General features: G+C 40.4%; 1 protein-coding gene across 2 annotated transcripts in view; it reads right to left on the reverse strand.

The window, feature by feature from the left end:
- LOC149222538 (uncharacterized) overlaps window positions 1–15,001 on the reverse strand; it is a 160,657-nt gene that overhangs the window by 100,051 nt on the left and 45,605 nt on the right. For both annotated transcript variants that reach the window (XM_089385505.1, XM_089385504.1), the window contains one exon: window positions 3,087–3,161. In XM_089385505.1, coding sequence (XP_089241631.1) covers window positions 3,087–3,161 — 75 coding nt within the window. The remainder of the gene's footprint in view (window positions 1–3,086; window positions 3,162–15,001) is intronic.

A 15,001-nucleotide genomic window follows, 5' to 3' on the forward strand; every position in this document is an offset into this window, starting at 1 on the left:
GCAGCGATTCCATACATTAGACAATTCAAAATAATAATCTTCATCAATAGGCACTTAGAAGATAACATGTAGTCTATCCATCCATTAGACCAAGAAATAGCTCCAAAGAATGTCAAAATCAGCTTTCATACATCAAAATGCATCCAAGTATCTCTGAAATCACCCACAAGAAGCAAGTGTGAATTCTCTGAGAGGTCTGAAATTCACAAGTTTGATGATGAGAGAGATCAAATGAGGTCTATCTAATTTATATGTGTTCAATGATCTCCAATTTTAGCATATTAGCCCCTCAAATAATAAAATAATAGGCAAGTACTAAGTAAGCTCACAAGTCGACCTTACAGCCAATGTGTAAACACAAAAATTAACCCACAAAGAGGTTGAAATGTAGACATCATGCCTGCGTAGGCCCTTATAGGGCATGCTTTGAGCTCCTCTAGTGCTAAAGTGAGTGTGGAGGGCTCAAAAAATCATTATCTAGGGGTTGACCCCTAAATCTCCATGCAAATCATCGTGTGGACCCCAATTTTCTGTTTAGGGCACAAAATGGGTCTCATAGGTCTCCCAGTGATAGAATAGCCTAATTATGCTCCAACGTTGAGGGCTCCGAGGATGGTGCTAGCCCTCCCATGTATTGGGACCCCCTAGACTCCTATATATAGAAAGGAGGTCAAGTAAATATCAGTGCACCAGACCATTCTTACACTGGGTCAAATGTACTTGACTTAGGCAGTTAGTCTTAATCGGTCATAGTACATGACTCAAAAATGTTGGTCCATGATGCTTATCCAATCTACCATTCTCCCTAACTGTGTTCATTTACTTGACTTATGACTATTAGCCTTGGCCACAGTACATGACACATGGAGAATTAGGTGTCCATCCTCGCTCCCTCACAAACTGGGAGGAGTTATTCACAAGCCCAAGCTTCTCTCTAAAATGCTCATGCTTTCCCTTAGGAAGGGACTTCGTCAATACATCAGCTGCTTGTTCATCAGTGGAGATATATTGTAGCTTCATGACTCCATCCTACATCATATCTCGAATCATAATGTGCTTCTACCTTTCGGGTTCTCTGAAAATCTTCATACAGCTTTGACCAATACAAGGTATCATAATTGAAGCCAACATGTCATCAAATAGTTCATCAAACATTTTATGGAGCCAAACTACTTCACAGCTAATTGTACAATCTTCCATATCTTCTTTCTTTGCAGTGCAACAGAATCCTACTTCATTTTCTACCAAGAAACCATACCGAATCCCAAGCAGAACCAACAACCAGTAGTATTTTTATTTATCATTAGCACTGTAATCCTAATCGATGTATCCTTGAATCAAATGTATCAAAGAACCAATCAACTACCAGTACAATGATGGATCAACAATAACAGAACTCTCCAATCTTCTGCTAAATGGTGTTGACATAGGTCTATAATCTGCCATCTGACCTTCTGGAGGATCTTGGTCACAAGCTTCTCTTAATTTTGATGATATGTAGGAATATATTGTAGCGTGATTTTTATGGATGCTAGAGACCAGCCAGAGCCTATTTTTTGATGTATTCTTGGTTCAGAGTTGGAATGCACTCGGTGCTATTTTGGTTATATGTATTATGCACCCTTACATGCCTTATAATTGAGAACTTTTGCATATTTTTGTATAAATGGTTTGGATTCATATGGTTTGTGAATATAAGGTTTTCTTTAAAATTTGAATGTTTCATGTATTTTTGGTCAACTGGTTTTTTGGTCCACTATTTTTACTATTTTCGATTTCCAGTCCGGTTTTGACTAGTTCCCAGTTCGGGGTGTCCACTGGTTCGGTCAATGGTTCAGTTCTGATAGCAAATTGTCCTGGAAAAAAATAAGAATAATAGATCAATTTGCATGCAAATATAGAAACAATTTAGAGGTTGAGTTGTCAACACTTTCCAAAGATTAGGGGTTTCCTGAATTCCAATTGGTCCTACACCCCTCATGGGCACTTGGATAGGCCCAGAGAACTTAAAAAACAGGTAGAAATGCTGAGGTGTCAATACCAAAATGCCATATGGTGTTCGCTGCTTGTGAAAGGTTGTACAGTAAGGCGCAGGGCATGTGTGTAAGTTAAGCATTTCCTGCAACTTAGTTGTAACTTGTAACATAATAGCTTACTCTTGATCCATGGAATTTTCTATGAATATTGAAGAACAATCTGAAATCAGCACATCCTATATAAAAGTTATATGAGTTAACAAATATAATCTAAATAAGCTATATGAGTTAGCAAATATAACCCTAAATAAACCAATATTTGAACTCAAATTTTTATACGCATTTGACTAGAAAAAATGAAGGCCTAATGCCCTTAATAAGTCTATTACTTTCCCATTCACAGGTAGACAGCAACAAACAACAGTTGACACTATAAACGAAAATCTCATGACTTTCAGTTCATAGTACATCTTGCAAAATATCCAGTAAAATGGATAGAGGGGCAATTATCACACCTTTAAACATAACAAAGTATGGAACAATATCTTCTTGCAAATCCTATCAAAAGGATTTCAGTTTGAAGGATGATCATCAATTAGAAAATTAAATTCAAGCTCAATATATATCACTCTAACCAGAAATTTAAAAAAAACTGGAGATTTTTCTCTAAAGTTTAACTGCTAGAATTCTTTATATAATTTTCATGTGACAATTAGCCAGGAGGGTTAGCTCAATCAGTTCAAACAGACTGTTTCAAATCACATTTCATCATGAGGTCTCCAGTCCTAGTCCAGTTGAAGTTCAACTTCTGCAGAGTTCAGCCAGGTTACCAGCCACTATTGTGGCTACCAGCCAAGCAGCCCTCCACCCAGTATTCCAGGAAACAATGGCAGATCCCACAAGATTTTCCTTGGAAAAATATTTCATGTGACAAACTGAAGGATGGTTTCAATCAAATCCAAACAGGCCAAAACTAGCATACACTGAAACACACTGCTACATTATCTAGATAATTAAGTGAAATAAACACGTCACATGAAGGATACAATTCTAACACATCTTAAATCAAAACATTTTTGCAAAATGTTGATTCTGAGGGGACATGCCTACCTGTGCCATCAAAGAATTATCATTTGACGCTTCCTTCGACTGTGATTCATCCTCCTTTAAATGCTTTCGAATCACCTGAAGGTATAGAGAAACATATCACATGGGTAAACAGAATAAAAAATCAAAATATACTATCGATAACAATCTAGTTCACATAGCACTGCATGCATAGACACCATTCATACTGAAAGAATATTAAGTCATGCTATCAAAACCTATTTAGAATACACTACATCTAAGCATTCCTAGCTAAGAAATTCTGGGGGTCTAGTTCTAAGGAGCCATTCATTCAAAGACCAGGATTAAAATAGCCTCCTTTGAGGTAGCTAAATCTGCAAATAAACAATTTTTGCCATGGTGAATCTTTTTTCTTAGTTACTTAATACTAGATACAAAGAAAGTGAACAAAAATAGAAATCAGTAGGCCTCATCCTTTGTAGATTCAAATGCATTCTATTCAGAGCATATTAAAGTATAAACCACACTTAAAATTCCAATAAAATAATATATAAGGTGAGAGAAGTGGATGAATATAATGGTTGCATGATGTTACAGAATATGAAAAAATGCAGAGATTCAAGGACTTCAAACCAAGGTTACAAAAACACAGGAGTGGGAGCACCATTTCTCAAAAAAACATGCAGAATGCCAAATTAGTTGCAGGATATATGAAAAAATACATATTTGTACTACTTGTATATGAATACTATATTGCTGTCAAATTAGAAATGTCATCCAGATTATATTAATGTATAAACATTCTAGCATCAACCATCAAGCAATTACAAACATACAATTTTTTAAACCATATAATAGGAAGTAGACCATTAACATCTATAATGAAATAGGTTATCCACCAATAGTAGACATGACCAGATAATTGTGTTTACAAAAGCATAAACTTTAAAATCATAATCCAACTGAAGTATGAAGATTGCTTCAATCCTGTAACCACTCAATCCGTCATCCTGAACATGTGAAAGCGCCAGGCACTGAGATGATAGATTTGTATAACTAGTAGGTTAGCCACTGTCACCTCACCAACCCTCCTCTTCTCTTCAGGCCAGCTCTTCTCCGGCTCAAGGGAGGCTTCCCTAATGAGGGTGGATAGAAATTGAAGCAATGAAGTGCAAGGTGATGTGAAGGGTAATTTCCAACAACACAGATCTGAAACTTGCAGAAATAAAAGTGGATGGGAGGACTGGAAATCAGTACCTAGTATTAGATGAATGGAGTCATAACAAAGTTCAAAAGGGAGGTTGCTCCAAAGATGGTAAAGGAACAACATGGCTGAAAAGTACAAGCTAGAAGTCCCATTTTCTTGCTGCCCTGTATTGCAGAAATATGGCCCAAGAGTATTACAAATGTAGACAACAACCAATAATTCAGGAAACTAAGCTATCAAAAACCACACATGAGAAGTTTCAATCCATGAACAGAGAAGGAAAAGTTTTCATAAGCAAGGCTTAAATGATAAAGCAACATGCAAGATGGGAGAAATACACCAACTTCATGTTGGAAAATGTAACTAGGTTCAGTTTTCATAATTGTCATTGTACTTGTATCATCTTGTATTTCATGGAAAAAAATTATTATGATTATTACTATTATTGCATTATTCAAACATGTTCTTCATGCTTCTAGGGTTTACTGCAATGTTCAACGAGGACGCGTCCCCCAGGGTCGGGTGCACGTACCCCTCGCACCCAGGACGGGAGGACGTCTAGGGGTGTGTTTCCCCACGCGCCCCTTTTGCGGAGTCGTGGGGAGATACAGGGGGGTGCATTTCCCCAGTGTGGGGGACACAACTCCCCAAAAGGGGTGCTTTTGGGCGGACCCCCTAGTGCATCCTCCCTCGAATTTGTTTAAGAACACTTAACATTAAAAATAAATTAAAAAAATAAAATTCATGTATTAAAAAACTTAAAAAATAAAATAAAAATAAAACAAAACTAAAAATTAAAATGTTAAAACTTACCTAGGTTAACTTACCTATTCATTTCCCAAATTCTCTTGCTTGTTGTCGAGCTCTGCTGAGTGCTCTCTTGTCGTCGTCGAGTTGTGCTCTCTTGCCCGCTATCGAGCTGTGGTCTCTTGCCGTCGTTGAGCTCTAATATCTTGCCCACCATTGAGCTCTTATAGAATGATGAATGATGAATTTAATTTTTAAATCAATGTAGATTATAGAATGATAAATGATGAATGATATGGATAGAAGTATTTGAATATTTCATTATTGAATTTTATTATTGAATCTCATGGTATGGATGAATGATGAGGATGGATATATATATATATATATATATATATATATATAATTCAAGTTCATATTCAATAATGAAAGCATAAATAGACTAATAGTAATACATTGATCCACACAATATTTAAATTCATAAGTGAATTATATATATATATACCTCGACGTCCCCCCCACACCCCCAAAATTTCCATAAAATTTAGCAAGTACTCCCATACGTCCCCCCTTTGCGTTCCCCACACCCGCATCTCCCTGCAACGGAGTCTTGGTGGAACATTGGTTTATTGAGTCAAAAGAAAATTTGTGATGAGTAGATTTATTGTACTTAAGTCAAGTCCCATTTGGACTTCTGAACGAAAGAGGAAAAAGAATTTTATTTGAGTCAAAATAGTCAATTTTGTCCTGTTAATTTTGGGTATGTTCTATGTTGATAGCAAACTTACTTCAATTTTCCATTTTAGCTCAATATCAATTCCAGATTAGCAATCACATTTAGCATGATAGTAAAATGCAGATAGAACATAAACATAAATCACAGAAGACAAGCCAAGACAAGAGGACACAAGATGTGGAGCCGGCCAAGGACAAACCCCAATGTGGGGAAACCCTTGATCAATTCTTCTTATATGTTCTTCAATAGTTCAGCAGAGAGAGAGAGATAGTATGTATACATCAGGATTCAGAAGTCAACATTTTGACTTGTCATAATAAGAGCAAAGATCTTCTCTAAGAAGATAACACATGAGGTAGCTGATCCGAACACAAGTGATTCCATCACGTTGCTGTACCTATCACTGTGCTGCACCATGCTACACCATCATACCATGTTCATCATCACTGTGTTGCACCATCACTGAGTTGTACCTCATCATGTTGTACCCAACATGCTGCTCTTCATCATCATGCTGCACTATGCATCATTGTGTTGCACCACTGTCACTGTGCACTATGTTGCACCTATTCACTGTTGTACCCATCATTGTGCACTATGTTGCACCAATGACTGTTGTACCCATCATTGTGCACTATGTTGCACCCATCATACACATGTTGCATCCTTCATGCTGCACTTCAATACATTCATGTTGTTGTACCCTATTACTATGTTGTCCCATCATATCATATTGTTGCACCCTATCACTATGCTGTCAATGCTACAGGACCCTTCTTAAGGGCTAGATAGACAGCAGCTAGGGCAGCTCTGTAGCTGCGGATTAGGGCCACCTTAGGACAGCGTATATGGAGCTCTCTTGACAACATTTAGAACCTGTCTTTTTAGGCCTCCTTTATACAGTCATTAGCCCTCTTATTCTTTGCGGCTAGGGCATGATATGACCCTCCTAAATCAGCGTCTAGATGTTTGTTATAGACCTGCGTTTTTACCCACTCCTTGCTGTGTTTCCATGACCGTATTTAGGGCAACGTTAGAGTTGTGTCTCCTTCATGACTAGGGTTTCGCCTTGCTGCAAATAAAGGTCTCTTTTAGGACAGCGTTAGGGCATATAAGGACAACGTCTTAGTGTCTATGTTATGCCTTTCCTTACTGATTCCAAGGCTACATTATAGTCTTTAGAACAGCGTTGAAGGTTCTCCATCATGACTGCTATTAAATCCTCTCACAAGCCTGCGGCTAGGGCACACTGATAGCGGATTTAGGGTCTTCATAGATCAGCATCATAGGGTCTCTTACACCTGTGTTTAGGACAGCTTAGGGTCTCTTCTATACCAACGATACAGATGCCTTTCTCTTCTGCATTAAAGCCTTCTTCACCATGACTGTGTTAGAGTCTAGGGCATCCTTATATGACAGTGTATGGCAGCGTTTAAGGGTCTGCGTTTAGGGAATGAACTCTCTTCTAAGACAGTGTTGAGACTTCCTCCATTAACTGCGTTTATTAGGGCAGTGTTAGAAGCTAGGTCATCTTCTTTTAGGGCTGCATAGATCCTTCTTTCCCATGGCAGCATTCAGATCTAGGGCATCTCTTCATTAGGGCAGTGTTGTCTCTTAGGATCTCTCCTCCCACCAAAACCCAAAGACAAGTGGAGAGGAAGAGATCACAAGAAGAGTGTGTGAACAAATGACTAGCAAGCCACCTCTTTTTATACTAAAACGTTGAGCACATGTGGGGGCAATTTGGTTGCTGGCTGACCTTGACAAATTGTCCCATAACACAAATAAATTCATATCTCCATGAATACATGTCGGTATCGGATAATCTTTAGATCAATCCTACACCTCTCGACGAGAGGAATCCAAGAAAAATATCAGTTGCCATGAATAAGTAGACCCACATGGAGTTTGGCCCCAGTTGCCAATTTTAACATGTCCCCACAAGACCAAGTTGGCCCTTGCTTGGACAAGTCAACCCTGGAAGGGACCTATTTGACCTCATGGATGTGTATAAACACAGAGCAACTCGACCTCATTTGGATTATCATCAACAACTTCAATTCTTGTGCCAAGAAGAGAGCCAATGAGAAAGTCAAGGAAGAAGATAGAAAGTCAAAGGAAAGAAAGCCAAGGGAGAGAGAATTATGCCACACGTGCGAAGTTTCTACCCTAATTTCTATCACACGTGCGAAGGTTCAGATCTGTTGCAAGGGCGAAAACTTTCAGAAGTGTTGAAGGTCCGAAAATCTGAATTTGGCCAAGATTTGATGAGCTTTGGCCATCATTGGCTTGGTTGGATTTGACTTGGTTAAAGAGGGTTTGAAGGAGGGCTGACTTGGATCATGTGAGAGGTCTTGGTCTTGGTTTTTGGGTCTTGCATTTCTCACTTTGATATGATTCTATAAGAAGACATGTTGGGGTTTTCCCCGTTGTGGGGTTTTGCGCTGGCTTGTGTTCATTGTCTTTTTATTATATTTGTGTTTCATATTTTGATAATTGTTTGATGAAGACAACATGTATTCACAAGCAATTATCAAGTAAGATAAATCAACATAATTTCCTTGCCTATTGGTTTCCCAACATGGTATTAGAGCTAAAGTGAGGAGAAGGCAGCTTGAAGATCACTTTTGTTGGAATAAGTGGAAGATATTTCTACAACAAACATCCTAGCTACCTTGGAGGCTTGGAGGGCATCATTTGCAAAGGGCATAAGGAAGAAGACTCAAAAACCATCATTCATCTTCAAGAAAGACTACTACATCAGCTATCCATCTCTCTCATGATCATTGGAGGCTCTCGTTCACTCATATTCATTCAAAAAGTCATCATAGCAGCTTGAAGACCTCTCTATAGAATACATCTCTTAAGAACATCCTCGAAAATCTTTAGAAGCATCAAGATTCTTGGGAGCATCATCTGCATTTTTGGAAGTATCATCATTCATCATTGAAGCAGCTTGAAGATAATATTGTACCAAACCATCCTAGAAGACTCTTGGAATCATCAAAATGCTTAGGACCATCAAGATACTCGAGGGTACCATCATCAAGCATTTCACTCCTTTGACAAGTAAGTACTATATTACTCTCCATGTCTCAATCTTCGAATCAAATGGCATCATTTTGTAAGGAATGCAACAAACTCAATGGATCATCAAACTTCCAAGCTTGGAAGAAGATAAGATAAGATAAAGATAAAGATAATTTTATTAATGTCCAACAAATGACCATAATAGGTCAACGGGACTGTCAGTTACAAATGATTACATTATGCAAGTCGGTGGACCAAACGGTCCCCTTTAACATTTCTATTTAAAAGCAAGAAATACATCTAAAAGTAAATGAAGAGTCAAGAAGCTTCGGAACAAAGCGCTACGATGAAGCAGCGAAGGAGAAGAGGAAGAAGAAGGGGGGGGCCTGTCTAACCCCTACTCCTAACATCCGAGGTCGAGAGAAGAAAACTGAGAGAAGCTCGTCAAAGTCTGCAGTCTTGTGGGCATACTGGGCTGTCGTTGATGTCTCCTAGAAGTTCTGAAACGCCTCACAGGGGTGGAACTGATCCTGGAGCGCTGGTGCAGTCTGGTGGGTCGACCCCCCCCCCCCGAGACCGCACTGATCTGGTTTCAGTGTCTGTGGGTCGGTCTATGATTCTTTTGGTGCCTCATGCTGAGGGTAGTGCTCTAAAGAAGTCCATGATCTTTTGTGTGGTGTCCGGTCTGGCTGGTGGCTGAAGAAAGCGGGCCCGAAATCTGAAGGCCTCCTGGAGATAAAGTGCTAGGCATCTCTGGTCAACATATCTGAGGAAGCTGGACAAGGTTTGAGAAGACCTGAAGAGACAATGGAAACAGCCCCGGATCTCGTAGTATGCAGGGCATCCGAAGATGAAATGTGTCTCTGTCTCTATCTCCTGTAAGTGACAAAGCTGGCAGATCCTATCTACTCTATCAATGTGGTGGTCTGTTTCCACCCGGAGTCTATGAGATCTGACTCTGAGCTGCCCGAGGGGGATTCTAAGGGCATGCATCCAATGCTGGAACGTGTATTGGGGTCTGATGATGAGCCCATCCTTGATCTCCAAGCAATGTTCCGCGTAAAAGGCCATTTTAGGTCGCAACCCATTGGGAGGGTTGGTCCATGTAATCTAAATGTAACGTTTGTAAATATCTTCCTTAATGATTTTATTCAGCTCTTGCTGATTGGGAAGGAGGTGGCCTGGAGCATTCAGAGAGTATTGAAAAGGAGGGAGACGCTCAATCTGGATTCCTGTGCTGAAAGTTTGAGCCCTGGATCCATAGGAGTTGTGGCCGGTTTGCAATCCTGCATTCTGAACCTTTCCACAAGATTTTTGGCATACTTGGACTGAGAGAGAAAGATCTGATTTTCAGTCTGCCAAACTTCAACCCCCAAACAGTAATGAAGAAGTCCCAAGTCTGTCATCTCAAAAGTTCTGCATAGATCTTGTTTGATCCCATGGATCAAATGTGCAGAGCTGCCAGTAATGATAAGGTCATCCACATAGACAACCACAAACAAGATATCATCACCAGTATGCTTGATATACAGGTTTGCATCAGATGGGCTCCGCTGAAAACCCTGATCTGTCAGGTACTGATCAATTTTCATGTACCAAGCCCGAGGAGCTTGTTTCAATCCATAGATTGCTTTAGCTAACCGACACACTTTCTGTTCTTGACCAGCAACCTTGAATCCTGGAGGCTGCGTCATGTAGACTTCTTCTTGGAGATCACCATTTACGAAAGCACTCTTTACATCCATCTGCTGAACTTTCCAATTGAACTGAGCTGCTAGGGCAAGCACAAGCCTTATGGTACTCATCTTGGCTGTAGGAGCAAAAGTCTCCTCATAGTCAATGCCTTCCTTCTGTGAGAACCCTCGAGCCACAAGGCGAGCTTTATACTTGTCTATGGTTCCATCAGCTTTGTATTTCACTTTATACACCCATTTGCAGCCTATGGGCTTTTTTTTGGCAGGAAGATCAGAAAGTGTCCAGGTGTGATTCTTCTGAAGACTCTGGAATTCGGCTTCCATAGCCTGTTCCCACTCAGATGTACCCTTAGCCTCTGAATAGGTTTGAGGCTCAAAAATACTGTGTAGGTTAGCCATAAGAGCAAAATTGACTGTAGACTGTTGTCTGTTCTTATGTCTAGAAGTTCTACCTTCAAGGAGCTCATCATCCCGGAGATCACCAATGGTTTTAGCCCACCATTTAGGCCGAAGAGTAGAAGAACCAATATCAGGAGTAGAGTGACCAATATCAGGAGGAGCTGGAGAAGACTCAAGAGCAATAGGAGCAGCAAGGGGAGGGTTATTTTCTGGAGGAAGCTCAGATAGAGTATTATCAAATACTGATGCTACATCATCCCTCCCATCAGGTGGGCCAACCGGAAGAAGAACACTGTGAGGCTGATCCTCAAAACACTGCTCAGAAGAAGAAGACTGAAAGAATCCTGTCTTCATCAAATACTACATCTCGACTGAAGCTAAGACGACCAGTGGCTATATCTATCAGCCTATAGGCCTTGTGATGATCACTGTAACCTGTCATCATGAGTTTCTGACTTTTGGAATCCAACTTAGAGCGCTTAGCAGGTGGAATCCAAACATATGCAACTGAGCCAAATACTTTGAGGTGACTGATCTTAGGCTTGCGACCAGACCAAACTTCTTCAGGAGTCTTCCCTTTAACAGCCTGAGTAGGTGATCGGTTAAGAAGGTAAACAGCAGTAAATACTGCTTCAGCCCAGAATTTGTTTGGAATACTCCTGTGTTGTAACATGGAACGAGCCATTTCAACAACCGTGCGGTTGCGACGCTCGACAACACTGTTCTGCTGGGGAGTGTAAGGTGTGGTTAATTGACGTTTGATGCCATGAATATCACAGAAGTTGGCAAAAGCTGAGGAACAAAATTCCCCCCCATTGTCGGTCCTAAGGGTCATGATATTACAACCAGATTCTTTTTCAACTAAGGTTTTAAACTTCTGAAAAGTACTAAGAGCATCAGATTTATTTTTTAAAAAATACACCCACATCTTTCTACTGAAGTCATCTACAATAAGTAAAAAATATTTGCAAGCAGTGATAGAAGCTGTATTCATAGGACCACAAATATCAGCATGAAGTAACTGAAGTACCTTAGATGCGCGCCAAGATTCTCCATCTTTGAATGAAGACCGATGTTGCTTTCCCGCTTGACAGGCGCTGCATACCCCCAACTGCTGAGTCTAAATATCAGGTAATCCTGACACAAGTCCCTCCCGAGAGAGCTGAGAGAGATACTGCATATTTAGATGCCCATATCGCTGATGCCATAGAGTGCTGATGGGAGAGACACGTGCTGCTAGAGCCACTTCTGGAGAGTCACCGGTGTCAAGTAGCTTGTATAGACCATGGTCCTCTAGGCCAACAGCAACTGTTAGACTGGTCTCCCTGTCAATGATGGAGCACTTGTGTGCACTGAACACAACATTAAGCTGAGGAGAATTCCTCATAATCTGGCTGACAGATAGCAGATTAATTTCCATACCAGGAACATAGTATACATTCAGAAATATGAGTGTGCGTCCACCAGACTGAATTTGAACTGTACCCTGCCAGCTACTGTGTACTTTTCACCTCCACCAAATACCACGGAATCACTGAAAGGTGAGAAGTCAATAAACCAGTCACGCCTGTGAGAGAAGTGGCGTGATGCACCAGAATCTATGTACCATGCAGAGGAAGGAACATGTTCTGAAGACCTTTTAGCCATAAAGGCATAAAAGGCAGAATCTGTCTGCTCAGAATGTTCTGCAACATTTGATGTCTGATGTGGCCCTCCCTGTTTCTTCTGTTCAGAAGCAATCCTCTGTTGGCAATCTTTCTTCATGTGACCGAACCTGTGACAGTAATTACACTGCACACTTTTCTTCCTAGCAGGATCAAAAGGCTGAGAAGAGCCTTTCTGCTGAAAGCACTGAGAGGACTGGTATTTTGCAGTAAATGCATTTTCCGAGGGCACTGATGTAGCACCACTACCAAACTGTTGTTTCCACCGATCCTGCTGCAGAAGTTTGGTACATAAATCTGGAAACTTCAGATCAACATTTGTGGTCGTAATGTTGAGTGTTTCTATGAAGTGTTCATAAGATTTTGGTAGACTTTTCAGAGTAATGACTACCATATCTTCTTCCTCCATGGTCCGACCAATGGCTTCAAGCTGATCTCGAATGTCTTTAATTTTGTTGAGATGTTCCTGTAAAGACATATGTTCATCCATCATGATGGAGAACAACTGATTTTTGAGAAAAAATGCTCTGCTTTTGTCAGATGTCTCGTGCAATTCTTTCAACTGTTGCCAGATTTCGGCAGCTGTCTTGCCAGAAGGAATCTGTGGTAACTGATCATCAGCGACAGAGAGCTTGAGAAGCATAACAGCCTCTCGATTTCGATCATCAAATTTATCTTGATCGGTACCAGCTGTACCGGGACGAGGCTCTTTGCCCAAAATGAGCTGATCAAGACACCTGTATTCAAAAATGGTCAGCATCCTTTGTTTCCAAATGTTATAGTTGCTGCCATTAAAGCGTTGATTTCCTTCTAACATCAGATTGGTGAGCGTGGCCATTTTCCCGTTTCTCAAGACACGAAACACAACAAAGGATTCTGGCACGAATTTCAATGCAGATGTCGGCTGATCCGAACAAAATTTGGACAGATGCTGGAAACAAATTTCAAATCTGCTGAAAAAATGAAGTACAGAAAACTTCTGAAAATTTTGAAAATACAAGCTGTTGTCCGATTAAATTTGAAATACCGGCTGTTTGTAGTATGGATGCTCTTTATGGTTTCTGCTGCCTTTACTAATCCAAAGTCACCTCTTTCGGACCAAGAAATGTTGAACCGATAGCTGAAGAGGCTGACGGTTGCATAAAAAACAAATTTTGACCAGGAATGATTACGTGGATTGTAATCGGATTTGTGGTAGCCGCCGAAAATGACCCACGATTTTAAACAAAACACTGATAGCACAGGCAGGAAACGCAAAAAACAGTGGCACGAAATTTCTGGAACGGTAAAATTCTTTGATTTTTTCTCTGCTGTACACAGTTCCCTTGGTTGCTAAAGATCGTAATTTTGTTTCACACTAAAACAATAATGAATTTGACCTTGAAGTGGACAAATCGGCCATACGAAGGAGAATTTTCTGTTAACACGGGAATTTGAACGGAACTTCACCGTAATAAAACAAGATTTCTCAGAACATTTGCGTACTTACGTGCCCTAGGAAGCCGTCAATAGAGAAGCGGAGCCGTCAATATAGGAAGCCGTTGCAGTCGATATATCGCTGTTATGAAGCCGTCAATGAAAACAGCGAAACTGGTGTTATCGCTGTTATCAGCCCGCAAATGAAAACAGCAAATGACGCCCGAGCCTGGTTGATCGAGCTGATTTTTTTAAAGAGCGAATGCGTGAACCTGGGTATTTGCTATCTGGCCCGTGATTCAAAATTTGCGTATAGGTGAGATCGAGACTTGAAACTTCTCCCGCAAATGACTGATCTGCAAACAATTCTTAAGCCGTCAATTCGGAGCTGATGTCGGGCTTTAATTTCAATACGATTTCACCATTCCGAGCCGGAGAGTTAGAATGACTTTCACGATTCCGAGCAAACTGGCCAGCCAAAAAAAAACGAATCCTGCTCCCACGAAACGATCACCGCCACAAAGTTAATTCCTCAGACAAATGATAATGCAAAAGAAGAATCCATTTCTGTATCGAGATGGACGACTGTAAGCTTTTATCACAGCGAGCAAAGCCGAGGCTAAGACTCAGTGAAGGCTACCTAGCTTACAGAGAGCTCGACCTTAGAAAGGACTCAAGAGATTAGGATGCAGAGAGATAACTGTTCAAGAAATCTCTTAACCTCGCTCTGATACCATAAAAGAATGTTGAATGAATTTTATTAGAATGAGCAAAACAACTCAATGATAATACAGAGATATTTACAATAATAGAAACATCTGGTTTCTATGTAGAATATGGAAACAATCAGTTTCATCTAAGAAACTGCTAAAAGAATAAAAATAGCAACAGCTAAAAGAATGAGCATTAAATAGAAATATTCTAATATCCTGAAGCCTCCAGAATCTCTGTCACACCGGTGTACCAACATTTGGATCGGCATGTCTGTATACGGGCGATGTTCTCTTAGGAGCAATATGCTAAATATGGGTATCTGTCACGACCCTCCCTCACTTCTGCCAGGC

Source organism: Pinus tabuliformis, chromosome Q (genome assembly GCF_031772625.1).
Source record: "Pinus tabuliformis cultivar Carrire ecotype Pingquan chromosome Q, CPIR1, whole genome shotgun sequence".
Classification (NCBI taxonomy): Eukaryota; Viridiplantae; Streptophyta; class Pinopsida; order Pinales; family Pinaceae; genus Pinus; species Pinus tabuliformis.